At 37.2% G+C, this 12,644-nt stretch overlaps 1 protein-coding gene across 1 annotated transcript in view; it reads left to right on the top strand.

Annotated features, from left to right (window-relative positions):
* The window catches only part of ZNF280C (zinc finger protein 280C), a 73,946-nt gene that overhangs the window by 57,781 nt on the left and 3,521 nt on the right, over positions 1-12,644 (top strand). The window contains exons 15-17 of the mRNA XM_054577014.1: positions 362-675; positions 1,148-1,288; positions 12,255-12,317. Of these exons, the coding sequence (XP_054432989.1) occupies positions 362-675; positions 1,148-1,288; positions 12,255-12,317 (518 nt within the window). The remainder of the gene's footprint in view (positions 1-361; positions 676-1,147; positions 1,289-12,254; positions 12,318-12,644) is intronic.

Raw genomic sequence — 12,644 nt, 5'->3', positions numbered from 1 at the left:
TTTTTTTTTTTTTGGTTTCTTATGCTTCCAGTGTCACATTTAAGGTACCATTGCCTAACCCAAGGTCACAAAGATTTATTGAGTTTTCTTCTAAAAGTTTTATAGTTTCAGCTCTTAAAATTTAGTCTTTTGATACATTTTGAGTTAATTTTTGTATCTAGTAGGGATCCAAATACATTTCCATGTAGGTATCCATTTGTCCCAGCTTCATTTGTTAATATGACTATTGCTTTCCTCACTGAATTGTTTTGGCACACTTGTCAAAAACAAATTGACCATACTGTAAGTGCTTGCACTGATCTTTTTAATATTATGGTGATGATTAATTTTATAAAAATGTATATTGCCTTCATATTTATAGGTTACTATTCGAGCTTCATATGGACATCTTCATTCAAAACCATCAGCTACATCTTCCAGTGATACTCCAAGCACTTCTTCTCTTCAGGTCTCACCTCCAAAGTCTAAAAATACAACTGCTAAAAATGCCACAAAATCAAATACAAGTAAGTCTAAGATATGTAAGGCTCGTGCAGCTACATCCACTGCAAGTAAAGCATCCAATGCAAGTAAGCAAGGTAGAGGCACATCTAAATGCAAAGCAAAAACCTCTTACAAGCAAAAGAAACAACGCAACAGAAAGAACAAAATCAGCATAGCTTTGAAGAATTTAAGGTAATATCTTTTATTCCTGATTTGCAATGTCAATTTATGTTAAATAGTAAAGGTTTATTTTAATATAATTTACCATATCACAAAACTCTCTTGCACATTTACATGATGATTACTTATCTGGCACAAAGGTCAAGCAGTAAAAAGGTACCTTTTACAACTGTTGGGCAGAACTTGAATTACTGTGTTTATTTGTTGTATAATTGTCATCTTTTACACTAACTTTATATTTTGTGTTTGTATCTTGTGATAGTTGAATTGGTTAATATTATCCTTTTTATTCCAGGGAAAGGTTAACTGCTGTCAGATTTTACACTTACTCTAGCTTGTTGTTTCATAGAAAAATTTCAAATTAATAAGTTTCTATTTCACAATGTTAAATATCTTAGCTTCAATTAATAAAATGTTAATAAAGCTTTACCTTATTATTTTTGTTTTACAGTATAAATTTTATCATTTTTTCTCTCTCCATAAGGTGTTGTCGAGGAATTCACAAGTGCATTGAGTGTCATTCCAAAATAAAAGATTTTGCAAGCCACTTTTCAATATATATCCACTGTAATTTTTGCAAATACAACACTAACTGTAACAAAGCCTTTATAAATCATATGGCAAGGTGAGTTAAACTTGTACACTGCCAATAAAAACTGCCATTCAAGGTATTTTTTTTAAAACAAATTTATCCAATTAGAAGCTAGTTTGTTACATCAAAGAGCTAAAAGAATCTGGCAAAGGAAATTTCTAGGATATTACCCAGTACTATTTTCTAGTATAATAACTCGTGAAATTAGTGGCACAAAAATTTCAAGAAGTTAGGCTAGTGAAATTAAAATAAGTTTATTAACAAAATTTATTTTTCTAACTCTTTCAAAAAGTGGTTATTTCCAATCATAAAATTTTTAATATTTCTAAATTAATTATTAAATAAATACATGTAACTCACATGAGCAGTTGCTTTGAGAGACACCAGATCTGTCAAAGATGGTAAGGCCGTTACTGGCATTTACATATGCATGCTGTTTCTGTCCCTCCCTTCCTTCCCTTTGCCCTTTTGACTCACTCATCCATCCCCCTGTCCATTCATCTTTCAAGCCATCCATCTTTGCATTCATTCAGTGAAATGTGACGTGAGAGACTATAGGGATATTCCAGTCATTATGCTACTGTTGGAATTTTTTTTCATATACAATTCAATTTAAATTACTTAAACACCTACCATACGAAATCTGTCCAGAAAAAGTCTAGCCATTGTTAATATAACAAGAAAGGTTTGCATGACATCCATGTAGCCTGGCAGCCAAGGAGAGTGGACTGGAATGCACATGCATGATCATTGACAACCTCACTGTACTAGTCAGTCGGGGCAGTAGACCCCATTGAGTGAGCATGTGTATTGTGTGGCTGTTATATTCAAAATGTCTGAGTGAGTAGAGCAACAAATATGCATCAAATTTTGCATTAAGCTTGAACATTCCTCTGCAGAAGTATTCAGATAATTCAGAAGGCCGCATCTATGGGCAACTGGCGATTGCCCGCTTCATTGCAACATCGTCACACCTCATGCTCATGCATCACACCTCATGCAGTTTTTTTGGTGAAATGTCAAGTCACCCAGGAAACTCAGCCCCCTTACAACCCATATTTGGCACCCTGAGACTTCTGGCTTTTCCCAAAACTAAAATCACCTTTGGCAGGGCAGAGGTCTCAGACTGTCAATGAGATTAAGGAAAATAGGACAGGACTGGTGATGGCAATTGGGAGAACTGTATGAGGTCCCAAGGTGCCTGCTTTGAAGGGTACTGAGGTGTCATTTTCCTATGTACAATGTTTCTTGTATCTTATACCTTCAAGAAATGTCTTTCATATCACATGGCTGGATAACAAACCTCATAAATTTTATGCTAGAAAAAGACTTAAGAGCCCACATTACTTTGATTTGGGTCTCATTTGTAGCACTTCCTTCAGGATGGATTCTTTTTTAATAGACAAAATTTTTTAATACATATATGCTAAGTTGATTGTTCAAATTAAAGTAGTTCTGTTTATTTTTATTCAGAAATAAGGTATAACCAATAAAAGTGGCTCTCGTAAATCATGACGAGACCTTTATTACTTTCCGGTCATAGTTAGCGTCTACTTTCTAGAATTTGCCCACTTTTTTTTATGACTTTGGCACTTGGCTTACTAGGTTTTTTCCCCCTTGATGATCACCCTGACGTCACGGTACCTTGACATCTTTAAAGCCAGCACTTCACATCCACCTGTGACATGTTGTACTCCCCGCTTTTTACCACCGTCCCCTTTTACCTCATCATATACAATATTTATTTTGAATTCTCATTACTCCATGATACTCAGTCTTGACCTGTCTTTTTAATCAGTGGCACCAGTCCAACTTTATAGTCAACCTCACCCTCAAGATCATTTGAATGTTGCTTTAATTTTGTCCTATAATCCTTTACCTCTTTAGTCATGTTTAACCTTGCTATCCTTGAATCTTTTATCCATTTTCTGTTTTATTTTTTAATTTAATCTTCATTATATTTTTCCATTATCATTTAGTCCCCTTTTTCCCCTCTTCCCCCAGCAATCACCACGTTTTTGTCCACGTCCATGAGTCCTTTTTCCTTTTTGCTCAATCCCTTCACCTCCTAACCCCCCCCCACTACCTGTCATCCTGCTTTTTATCTATGAATCTAACTCTGTTTTGCTTGTTAGTCAGTTTGTTCATTAGATTCCACATATGAGTGAAATCCTATGTTTGTCCTTCTCTGACTGGCTTATTTCACTTAGCATAATATTCTCCAGGTCCATCCATACAGTTCCAGAGGGTAAAATTTTCTTCCTTTTACAGCCAAGTAGAATTCTATTGTGTAAATGTCCCATAGTTGTTTTATCCATTCATCTATTGATGGACACTTGGACTGCTTCCATATCTTGTAGATTATAAATAACACTGCAGTGGACATAGGGTTGCTCATGTTCTTTTGAATTAATGTTTTGGGTACCTTCGGATATATTCCCAGAAGTGAGATTGCTGGGTCAAAAGACAGATCCATTTTTAATTTTGTTGAGGTATCTCCATACTGCTTTTCACAATGGCTGCATTAATCTGTGTTACCACCAACAGTACAAAAGGGTTCCACTTTCTCCACATCCTCACCGGTATATTGTTTGTTGATTTATTGATGATAGCCATTTTGACAGGTGTGAGATGGTATCTCGTTGTGGTTTTAATTTGCATTTCTCTGATGATTAGTGACATTGAGCATCTTTTCATATGTCTATTGCCCATCTGCATGTCCTCTTTGGAGAAGTGTCTATTTACGTCCTTTGCTTATTTTTTAATTGGGTTGTTTGGTTTTTTGGTGTTGAGTTTTGCAAGTACTTTACAAATTTTGGATATTAACCCCTTATCAGATGTATCAACAAATATGTTGTCCTAATCTGTGGGTTGGCCTTTGATTTTGTTGATGATTTCCTTTGCTCTGTGAAAACTTTTTAGTCTGATGAAGTCCCATTTATTTTTTCTTTTATTTCCCTTGCCTGGGGAGATATCCATTAAGAAACTTCTATGAGCAATGTCCAAGATTTTACTGCCTATGTTTTCTTCTAGGATTTTTATGTTTTTGGGTCTAACATTTCAGTCTTTCATCCATTTTAAATTTATTCTTGCGTGTGGTGTAAGAAGGTAGTCTAGTTTCATTTTTTTGCACCTATCTGCCCAATTTTCCCAACACCATTTATTGAATAAACTATCTTTAGTCCATTGTATGTGCTTGCTTCCTCTGTTGAATATTAATTGACTGTAAAGATACAGGTTTATTTCTAGGCTCTCTATTCTGTTCCATTGATTTATGTGTCTTTTTATGCCAGCACCATACTGTTTTGATTACTATGGCTTATAGTACATGGTTTGATATTAGATATTGTGAGTCCTCTGACTTTGTTCTTCTTTCTCAGGATCACTGTTGCTACGGGGAGTCTATTTTGTGATTCCATATAAATTTTTGAAATATTTGTTCTAGTTTTGTGAAATATGTCATTGGACTCTGTATAGGAATTGTGTTGAATCTATAGATTGCTTTGGATAGTATGGACATCTTAATGATGTTAATTCTTCCTATCCATGAATGCAGTATGTGCTTCCACTTATTTGTATCTTCAACTTCTTTCTTCAGTATCTTATAATTTTCTAAGTACAGGTCTTTTACATCCTTGGTTAGGTTTATTCCTAGGTATTTTATTCTTTTTGAAGCAATTGTGAATGGTATGGTTTTCTTTTCTCTTTCTGTTAGTTCATTATTGGAATATAAAGATGCAACTGATTTCTGGATATTAATTTTGTATCCTGCTACTTTGCTGAATTCATTTATCAGCTCTAGTAGTTTCTTGGTGGAATCTTTGGGATTCTCTATGTACAGTATCATGTCATGTGCAAACAAAGACAGTTTTACTTCTTCCTTTCCAATTTGGGTGCCTTTTATTTCTTTTTCTTGTCTGCTTATTGTAGTTAGGACTTCCAGTACTATGTTAAGTAAGAGAAGTGAAAGCAGACATCCCTGTCTTGTTCCAGATCTTAAGGGAAACGCTTATAGTGTTTGCCCACTGCGTATGATGTTGGCAGTGGATTTGTCATCTGCGGCCTTTATCATGTTTAGGTATGTTCCCTCTATATAAGTATTGCTACCCTAATTTTTTTTCCATTTGCATGAAATATGTTTTTATAATCATTTACTTTTAGTCTAGTCTGTATCTTTTGATCTGAGATGGGTCTCTTGGAGGCAGCATATATATGGGTCTTGTTTTCTTATCCATTCAGCCATCCTCTGTCTTTTGGTAGGAGCATTTTTATGCCATTTACATTTAAGGTGATTATTGATAGATATGTATGTAGTACCACTTTATTTTTAGACTGTTTTCTTTTGTTTTATTTTCTTTCTCTTTTTCTTCTTCTTAAAGCAAGCCCTTTAACATTGGTTGCACTACTGGGTTGGTATTAACAAACTCCTTTAGCTTTTTCTTGTCTGGGAAGCTCCTTATTTCTCCTTCCATTTTAAATGATAGCCTTGCTGGGTAAAGTAGCCTTAGTTATAGGTCCTTGCTTTTCATCACCTTGAATATTTCACACCACTTCCTTCTGTCCTGAAATGTTCCTGATGAGTAATCATATGACAGTCTAATTGGTGCTTCCTGGTAAGTAACTCCCTGCTTTTCTCTTGTGGCTTTTAGGACTCTCTCCTTGCCTTTCAGCCTTGTCATTTTCATTATGGTGTGTCTTGGTGTAGGCCTCTTTGGGTCCCACTCTTCAGGACTCTGAGCTTCCTGGACTTGTGCAACTTTTTCCTTCACCAAATTAGGGATGTTTTTAGTGATTGTTTCTTCAAATAGGTTCTCAATCCCTTGCTCATTCTGTTCTCCTTCTGGTATTCCCACAATGCGGATGTTGTTACATTTCATTTTGTCCAAGATGTTTCTTAAGCTCTCCTCACTTGTTTTAGTTCTTTTTTTCTTTTTGCTGCTCTGCCTGATTGTTTTTTCTCCCTTGTCTTCCAAAACACTGATTTGATCTTCTGCTTCATCTAACCTACTGTTTATTCCTTCCAGTGTATACTTTATCTCAAATATTACATTCTTTTTTTTCTGACTGGTACTTTTTTTTGCTTCCTATGTCTTTTTTCATGCTGTTGAGTGTCCTTATAATCATTACTCTAAACTCTCTGTATGATATATTGCTGTCTCCATTTAATCTAGTTCTCCTGGAAAATTCTCTTGTTCTTTCATTTGAGATCTGTTTCTTTGTCTTCCCATTTTGGCTGCTTCTCTGTATTTTCCACCTTAGATGTTAAACCAATCAGCTTTTCAACTGATCTGTTTGTTAATCTAAGGAATCTATAATCAGCAGTCAGCTTAAGCACCACAGAGTGGGGATATTGATTCCCCTACGGCTGATGCCTTTCAGAGGAGAGTGCTCTGCCTTAGAGAGATGGCTCCTGTGGTATAGGGAATGACTCAGCCCAGGGATTCTGGTGGCTGTTCCCTTACTTCTCTCCCCAGATCCACCAATTCCAGACTCTCCCCAAGCATCTCTAGTCCACTCTGCCCTCCCTTTACTGGTACCCAGGGTAAGTGGCTGCAAATGAAATTTTGTGCTTTGGCCCTTTAAGAGGCTCTCTGCATCTCCAGTCATGTCTCCCTGGCCAACAGAAACCTTACCATTTTCACAGCTATGTGTTATCTAGGTTTCTTTCCAGCTCTGGTGCTGTAGGCTGAAGAGCCCAGCTTAGGATTTAGACCCCACACTTTTCAGGGGGAACCCACACTACTGAACTATCCCTCTGGCACTTCGGCTGCCACCCGTGAGAGGCCATCCAGCCCTCTCATATCTCCTCCGCACTCCCTACCAGTCACGCTGTGGGGAAGTGGTTTTTTCTGTTTGTCCATAAGGCTTCTCTGCACCTAATGTTCAGTTGCTTATTCTGGATGATTTCTCTCCAATTTAGTTGTACTTCCAGGTTGATCCTGGGAGGAAATTAGTGTAGCTTCTAGTTACTCCTTATCCATGTTGTATCTATTCTCTTTTATCCTTTTTTATCTGTCTTTACTGTTCAGTTCTAGACTACAAAGCTGTGCTTGATTCATTCAGCTCTTAATTCATGATCCACTTTAATTTGGCCCTGTCTTTTAAAATACCTTTTTTTTTTAATTTACAAGATTTGTTTAAATCCTTTTAAATACCCTCAAGATTTTATTCTAGTCTCTAAGTTGTTATCCTTTTCTACTTGCTCAGAGGGCATCCCTTTCATTTTTTCCAAGATTAATTTTTCTTACCTCATTTTTTTTTCCTTCATGCAGACATTAATCTTAGAAAAACATGTCTCACTTTTTCAAAGTTAACCCTGCCTTTGATCTCCTCCATTTCCTCTATAGCCTTATTCAGTTATTTTGCACCTTCATTTCATCTCTTTGTCTTTACCATTCATTCTGCCTACAAATATTTTCAGGGGTTGGAGTTTTTTGTTTGTTTGTCTTTTAACATAAAGGAGAATTACTTTTACTTTGCATATTTTCTTGCTTTTCTTGACATTTTTAAAAGAGTATCCTTAACTATCCTATTTGTCATTTCTTTACCCTTTGTAGTCTGAGTATCACCCCCACCTATACCTAAAGCTGCTTCTTTAACAGTTATCAGTCATGTCCTAATTATTAAATATACTCACTATTTTTCATTCTTTTTCCTCTGTGACTTCTTTAGAGTATTTGATAGTTTTGATTACTCACTTTTGAAACTCTTCAACTTTTCAAACTGTTACCACTCCTTTTTTTTTTTTAACTCCCTTTTTGGCTACTCTTCTATTTCATTACCTTTTCTTTCTTCAATTCTTTGGCCTTTCTACATTTCTTTTCTTGGTATCTTAACCACTCTCAGATTTTTATCTTTTACCTTTCAACTGAAAGTCTTCCATTTTCAGTGTTGAGTTTTCCTAAGATCCAACTCTTCATCTAAACTATTTGATAAATATTTTCACCTATAGATATTCAATGGTATCTATAAAGAACACAAATACGTCACATTATTATCTGTCTAGGATCCAAACTATTATCACCCAATACCCTTTAAGTTCTGTCTGTCTTAAGGCATTATGTGCATAAATGTAGAGCATCAGCTAGAAATAATATATGCTTTAAGTTTCTGAGGCCTGTGAAGGTCTCTTGATCTACCATCATTCTTCATGGCTTTCTAGGAGTCCACCTTCTGCAATTTAACACTCTGCCTCCCAGTTACTACAGTGCTTCTACACCCATATTTTGGTTGCTCTAAACAAGGCCCCAGCTAACCTCGCAGTGTACTGTTGTAAAAATGCCGGTTTCTTATTCTGTGCCAAATATATGGATGCCCCAACAGGGCTTTAATTCTGCCCCTAACTTAATATAAAATTAAATTGAAAAATATTTTTGGAGTTTCTTAAAACTACATATGGCTTATTCTGTCCTCCCCTTTCCAATTTTCTATAGGGTCCTCAACCATCTCCTAGGACCTCAAACCCCATTCTATCCCAAAATATTCCCAGTAGACCCCAGGCTTCCTTCATAACCTTTTCCTAATTTCCAGTGAGCCCCAAGCCTTATTTGTCATCACATGCTGAACGCTTACTCATACTCATCGTTAGGCCCATGGAGAACTGACTCCTACTCTTTTAAGAGCCTTGTAGATCTCTTTGCACTTCCCCTCCTTCTGTGGTGCCTTGCTTCCCATGTTGCCTCACGTATCCTGCCCTGAATGTACACCCTCACTCCAACCCACTGTGGACTTTTGTCATACTTTTGACAAAAAGCTCTGTACATACAGAAGCTTTTATTTTCTCACAGTTTGAGCGCATTTAGTCCCGGCCCCTACCAACTCTAACCAGAAGTTGGGTCCCCCAAATTAAACTTCCCCAAAATATAGTTTGCTATATATTTAATTCCTAAAGTGGCTTTTTCTTATATTTTGTTACTCTGGAATGCCCCTCTCCTTCCCTCTCAATTTCCCTTTTTCCATGAAGTATCTGATTGCCACAGCCACTCACAGGAATGACTCCTTTTTGGGGTTTTGTACCATTCAGCTATTTTACCTCACATTGAATATGTGTTTGTCTTATCTACTTGACAGAACTGTTCTCTGTATTCACCATGGCACCTACTCTGGGAGTATTTTCTTGGGATTATACCTAGCCAGAATCTTTCTTTTCCCATGTATATATGACATGCTAGTGGTAGTTACCTTGTGTCTAAGGGTTACCAATGACTGGTGTGTTGGTGGCATGGGTCTGTCAGTGCAAACTAGGGCTAGTCCTTCTCAAAATTTATCTTACATAATAATCACCTGAAAACTGATTTCTGGGCCCTACTGGCAGAGATAAATTCAGTAGGTCTGGAGTGGAACCTAAGGCTTTGTATTTCTAATAAGCTCCTAGATGATGCAGACCCTGTTAGTCCATGGACCACACTTTCAGTAATACTACTGTGCTCTGCCAATCCTAGCTAATCCTACCTGGCTTTCTAATACAGGAATGCTTTCCTTATCAGTTTAAAAGAGAATATAAAAGCTACTACCATTGGCTGCAAAACTTGCTTAGTGGTTTTCTGTTCTGTGTGTATAGGAATTATTGTTTGGACTCCTGAACTCTGCTTCCCTTAATTCACTTTCCTTAAAAGCTCTCCTAGTAATTGCAAAAGATGCTTTAAATGTTTAGCTTTAACTGATGTCACTTAGCCCAGGTAGCATTTACTTTGAGAATCTTTCAGGTTGTCCCTTCTGACTAAGTATATTAAGATTAGAAAGTGATCATTATTATTCATAACTATTTATGTTGTAAAAAATACATTATTAGCAAATATCTTTTAGATTGATTTCAACTCTTAATAGTTGAAAATTTCCATTTCATGGTCTTTGCCTTTTTAACTATGATATTCTTTAAAAATACATGTTTTATTGATTACGCTATTACAGTTGTCCCATATTTTTCTCCCCTTTATTCCCCTCCACCTGTATTCCCCCTCCCACCAGTATCCTCCCCCCCGCCTTAGTCCATGTCCATGGGTCCTACATATAAGTTCTTTGGCTTCTCCAATTCCATGCTATTCTAAACCTCCTCCTGTCTTTTTTGTACCTACCAATTATGCTTCTTATTCCCTGTACTTTTTCCCCCGTTCACCCCTTCCCCTTCCCCTCTGATCTCCATTTCTGTGATTCTGTTCCCGTTATAGTTATTTGCTTAGTTTGTTTTTAAGGTTCAGTTGTTGGTAACTGTCAGTTTGTTGTCGTTTTACTGTTCATAGTTTTGATCTTTTTCTTTATCTTAGATAAATCTCTAACATTTCATATAATAAGGGCTTGGTGATGATGAACTCCTTTAACTTTACCTTATCTGGGAAGCACTTTATCTGCCCTTCCATTCTAAATGAAAGCTTTGCTGGATAGAGTACTTTTGGATGTAGGTTCCTTGTCTTGCATGACCTGGAATACTTCTTGCCAGCCCCTTCTTGCCTGAAGAGTTTCTTTTGATTGAGAAATCAGCTTATAGTCTTATGGGAACTCCTTTGTAGGTAACTGTCTCCTTTTCTCTTGCTGCTTTTAAGATTCTCTCCTTATCTTTAAATCTTGTATAACTTAATTATGATGTGCCTTGGTGTGTGCTCCCTTGGGACTCTCTGAGCTTCCTGGATCTCCTGGAAGTCTATTTCCTTGGCCAGATTGGGGAAGTTCTCCTTCATTATTTGTTCAATAATTCCTCTTCCTCTTCATTTGGCACCCCTATGATTTAGATGTTGGATCATTTAAAGTTGCCCTAGAGGTCCCTCAGCCTCTCCTCATTTTTTTGAATTCTTGTGTCTTCATTCTGTTCTGATTGAATGTTTTTGTCTTCCTTCTGCTCCCAATCATTGATTTGAGTCCTGGTTTCCTCCCCTTTACTGTTGGTTTCCTTTATATATATATTTTTTTTAATTTCACTTTGCATAGCCTTCACTTTTTCCTCCATTTTGTGACCATACCTCAACCATTTCTGTAAGCATGCTGATTGCCAGTGTTTTGAACTGTGCACCTGATAGGTTGGCTGTCTCTTCATGGCTTAGTTCTATTTTTGAAGCTTTGATCTGTTCTTTCATTTGCTCCACATTTCTTTGTCTCAGCACACCTGTTATGTTGGAAGGGGCAGAACCTTAGGTATTCGCTAGGGCAGGGCAATTCATGTAGCTCTGTAGTGACACTGTATATGGAGGAGGTGTCCGAGAAGAAACAGGGCCACCTGCTTGGCTCTCAGCAGGCTTTCAGTCATTTCCCCTGCTACCCACAAGCAAATTGGGCCCTTCTAGGGCTGATTCCTCGGTGAGTGGGATCGTGTACGTTCTAGGGCCCTGTGGGTCTCTCCAGCGAACTCTCCTATAAGGCTGAGAGTTTCTCCCACTGCCACAACCCCCACAGGTTTTTATAGCCAGAGGTTTTGAGGCTTTCTATTCCTTCACTGGAACCCTAGATTGCTCGGTCTGTCTCGCTTCCCAGCTGTTCCAGTTTATCTGCATGCAACCACCAGCTGCCATCTTGCCCACCCAATCCTCCAGCTCTTGCCTTGCCAGGTCCTCTCTGCCCCAGCTGCCTATCTCGGCCCCTCCTACTGATCTGGATGAATGTTTCTTCTTTAACTCCTTTGTTGTCGGATTTCCATGCAATTCGATTTTCTGGCAGTTCTAGTTATTTTGTTTTTAAATTTGTTGTCCTTTTTGTTATGCGAAGAGGCATAGTTTATCTACCTATGCCTCTATCTTGGCCAGAAGTCCTCTAACTATGAGATTCTTTAATATACAGTATTGAGGTACTGATCATTTAAGAATATTCTCAGGGACTGTGTTAAAAAATACACAGGTACAGTAAAGTGTAAGCTAAAAACTTTGAAGTAAACAGAGATGACCCATAGAATTTTAAAATTTAGACCAAGTTCTTTTATTCAAAACTAATAAACTAAACACAGACTTGAAAAATGGCCATAAAATTAATACAGCTTCTTGTATAATAAAATCTCATGTGTCTTTTATCTCTCCAGCTCTCATGGCAGCCATCCAAGTAAACAGTTTTCTATTTTCAAGAAGCATTGTAGAACTCTCAGGTAACTAGTTGATCTTTTTTTCATTCTATTGAAAAATTATACTACCTACTTTTTAACTTGTATTTTTTTTTTTTTTAGAGAGGGGGAATGGAGGGATAAAGAGTGGGAAAGATACATCAGTGTTGGTGATTGTGGGGGTAGAGTTGGAAGAGGGTATAAGGGGAACAAATGGTAATGAAAAAAATACAATAAAAATGTTTATTTTTTTTTAAATCCATCTTTGAAATAAAAAAGAAACATCGATGTGAGAGAGAAATGATTGGTTGCCTCTAGTACACACCCCTATGGGGATCGAACCTGCAACCTAGGCGTGTGCCCTGGCCGGGA

Source organism: Pteronotus mesoamericanus, unplaced genomic scaffold (genome assembly GCF_021234165.1).
Source record: "Pteronotus mesoamericanus isolate MK-2021 breed Mesoamerican mustached bat unplaced genomic scaffold, CSHL_Meso_final contig_40, whole genome shotgun sequence".
In the NCBI taxonomy this organism is placed as follows: domain Eukaryota; kingdom Metazoa; phylum Chordata; class Mammalia; order Chiroptera; family Mormoopidae; genus Pteronotus; species Pteronotus mesoamericanus.
Note: the sequence above shows the minus strand (reverse complement) of the source record. Positions and strands in the feature narration are given on the sequence as shown.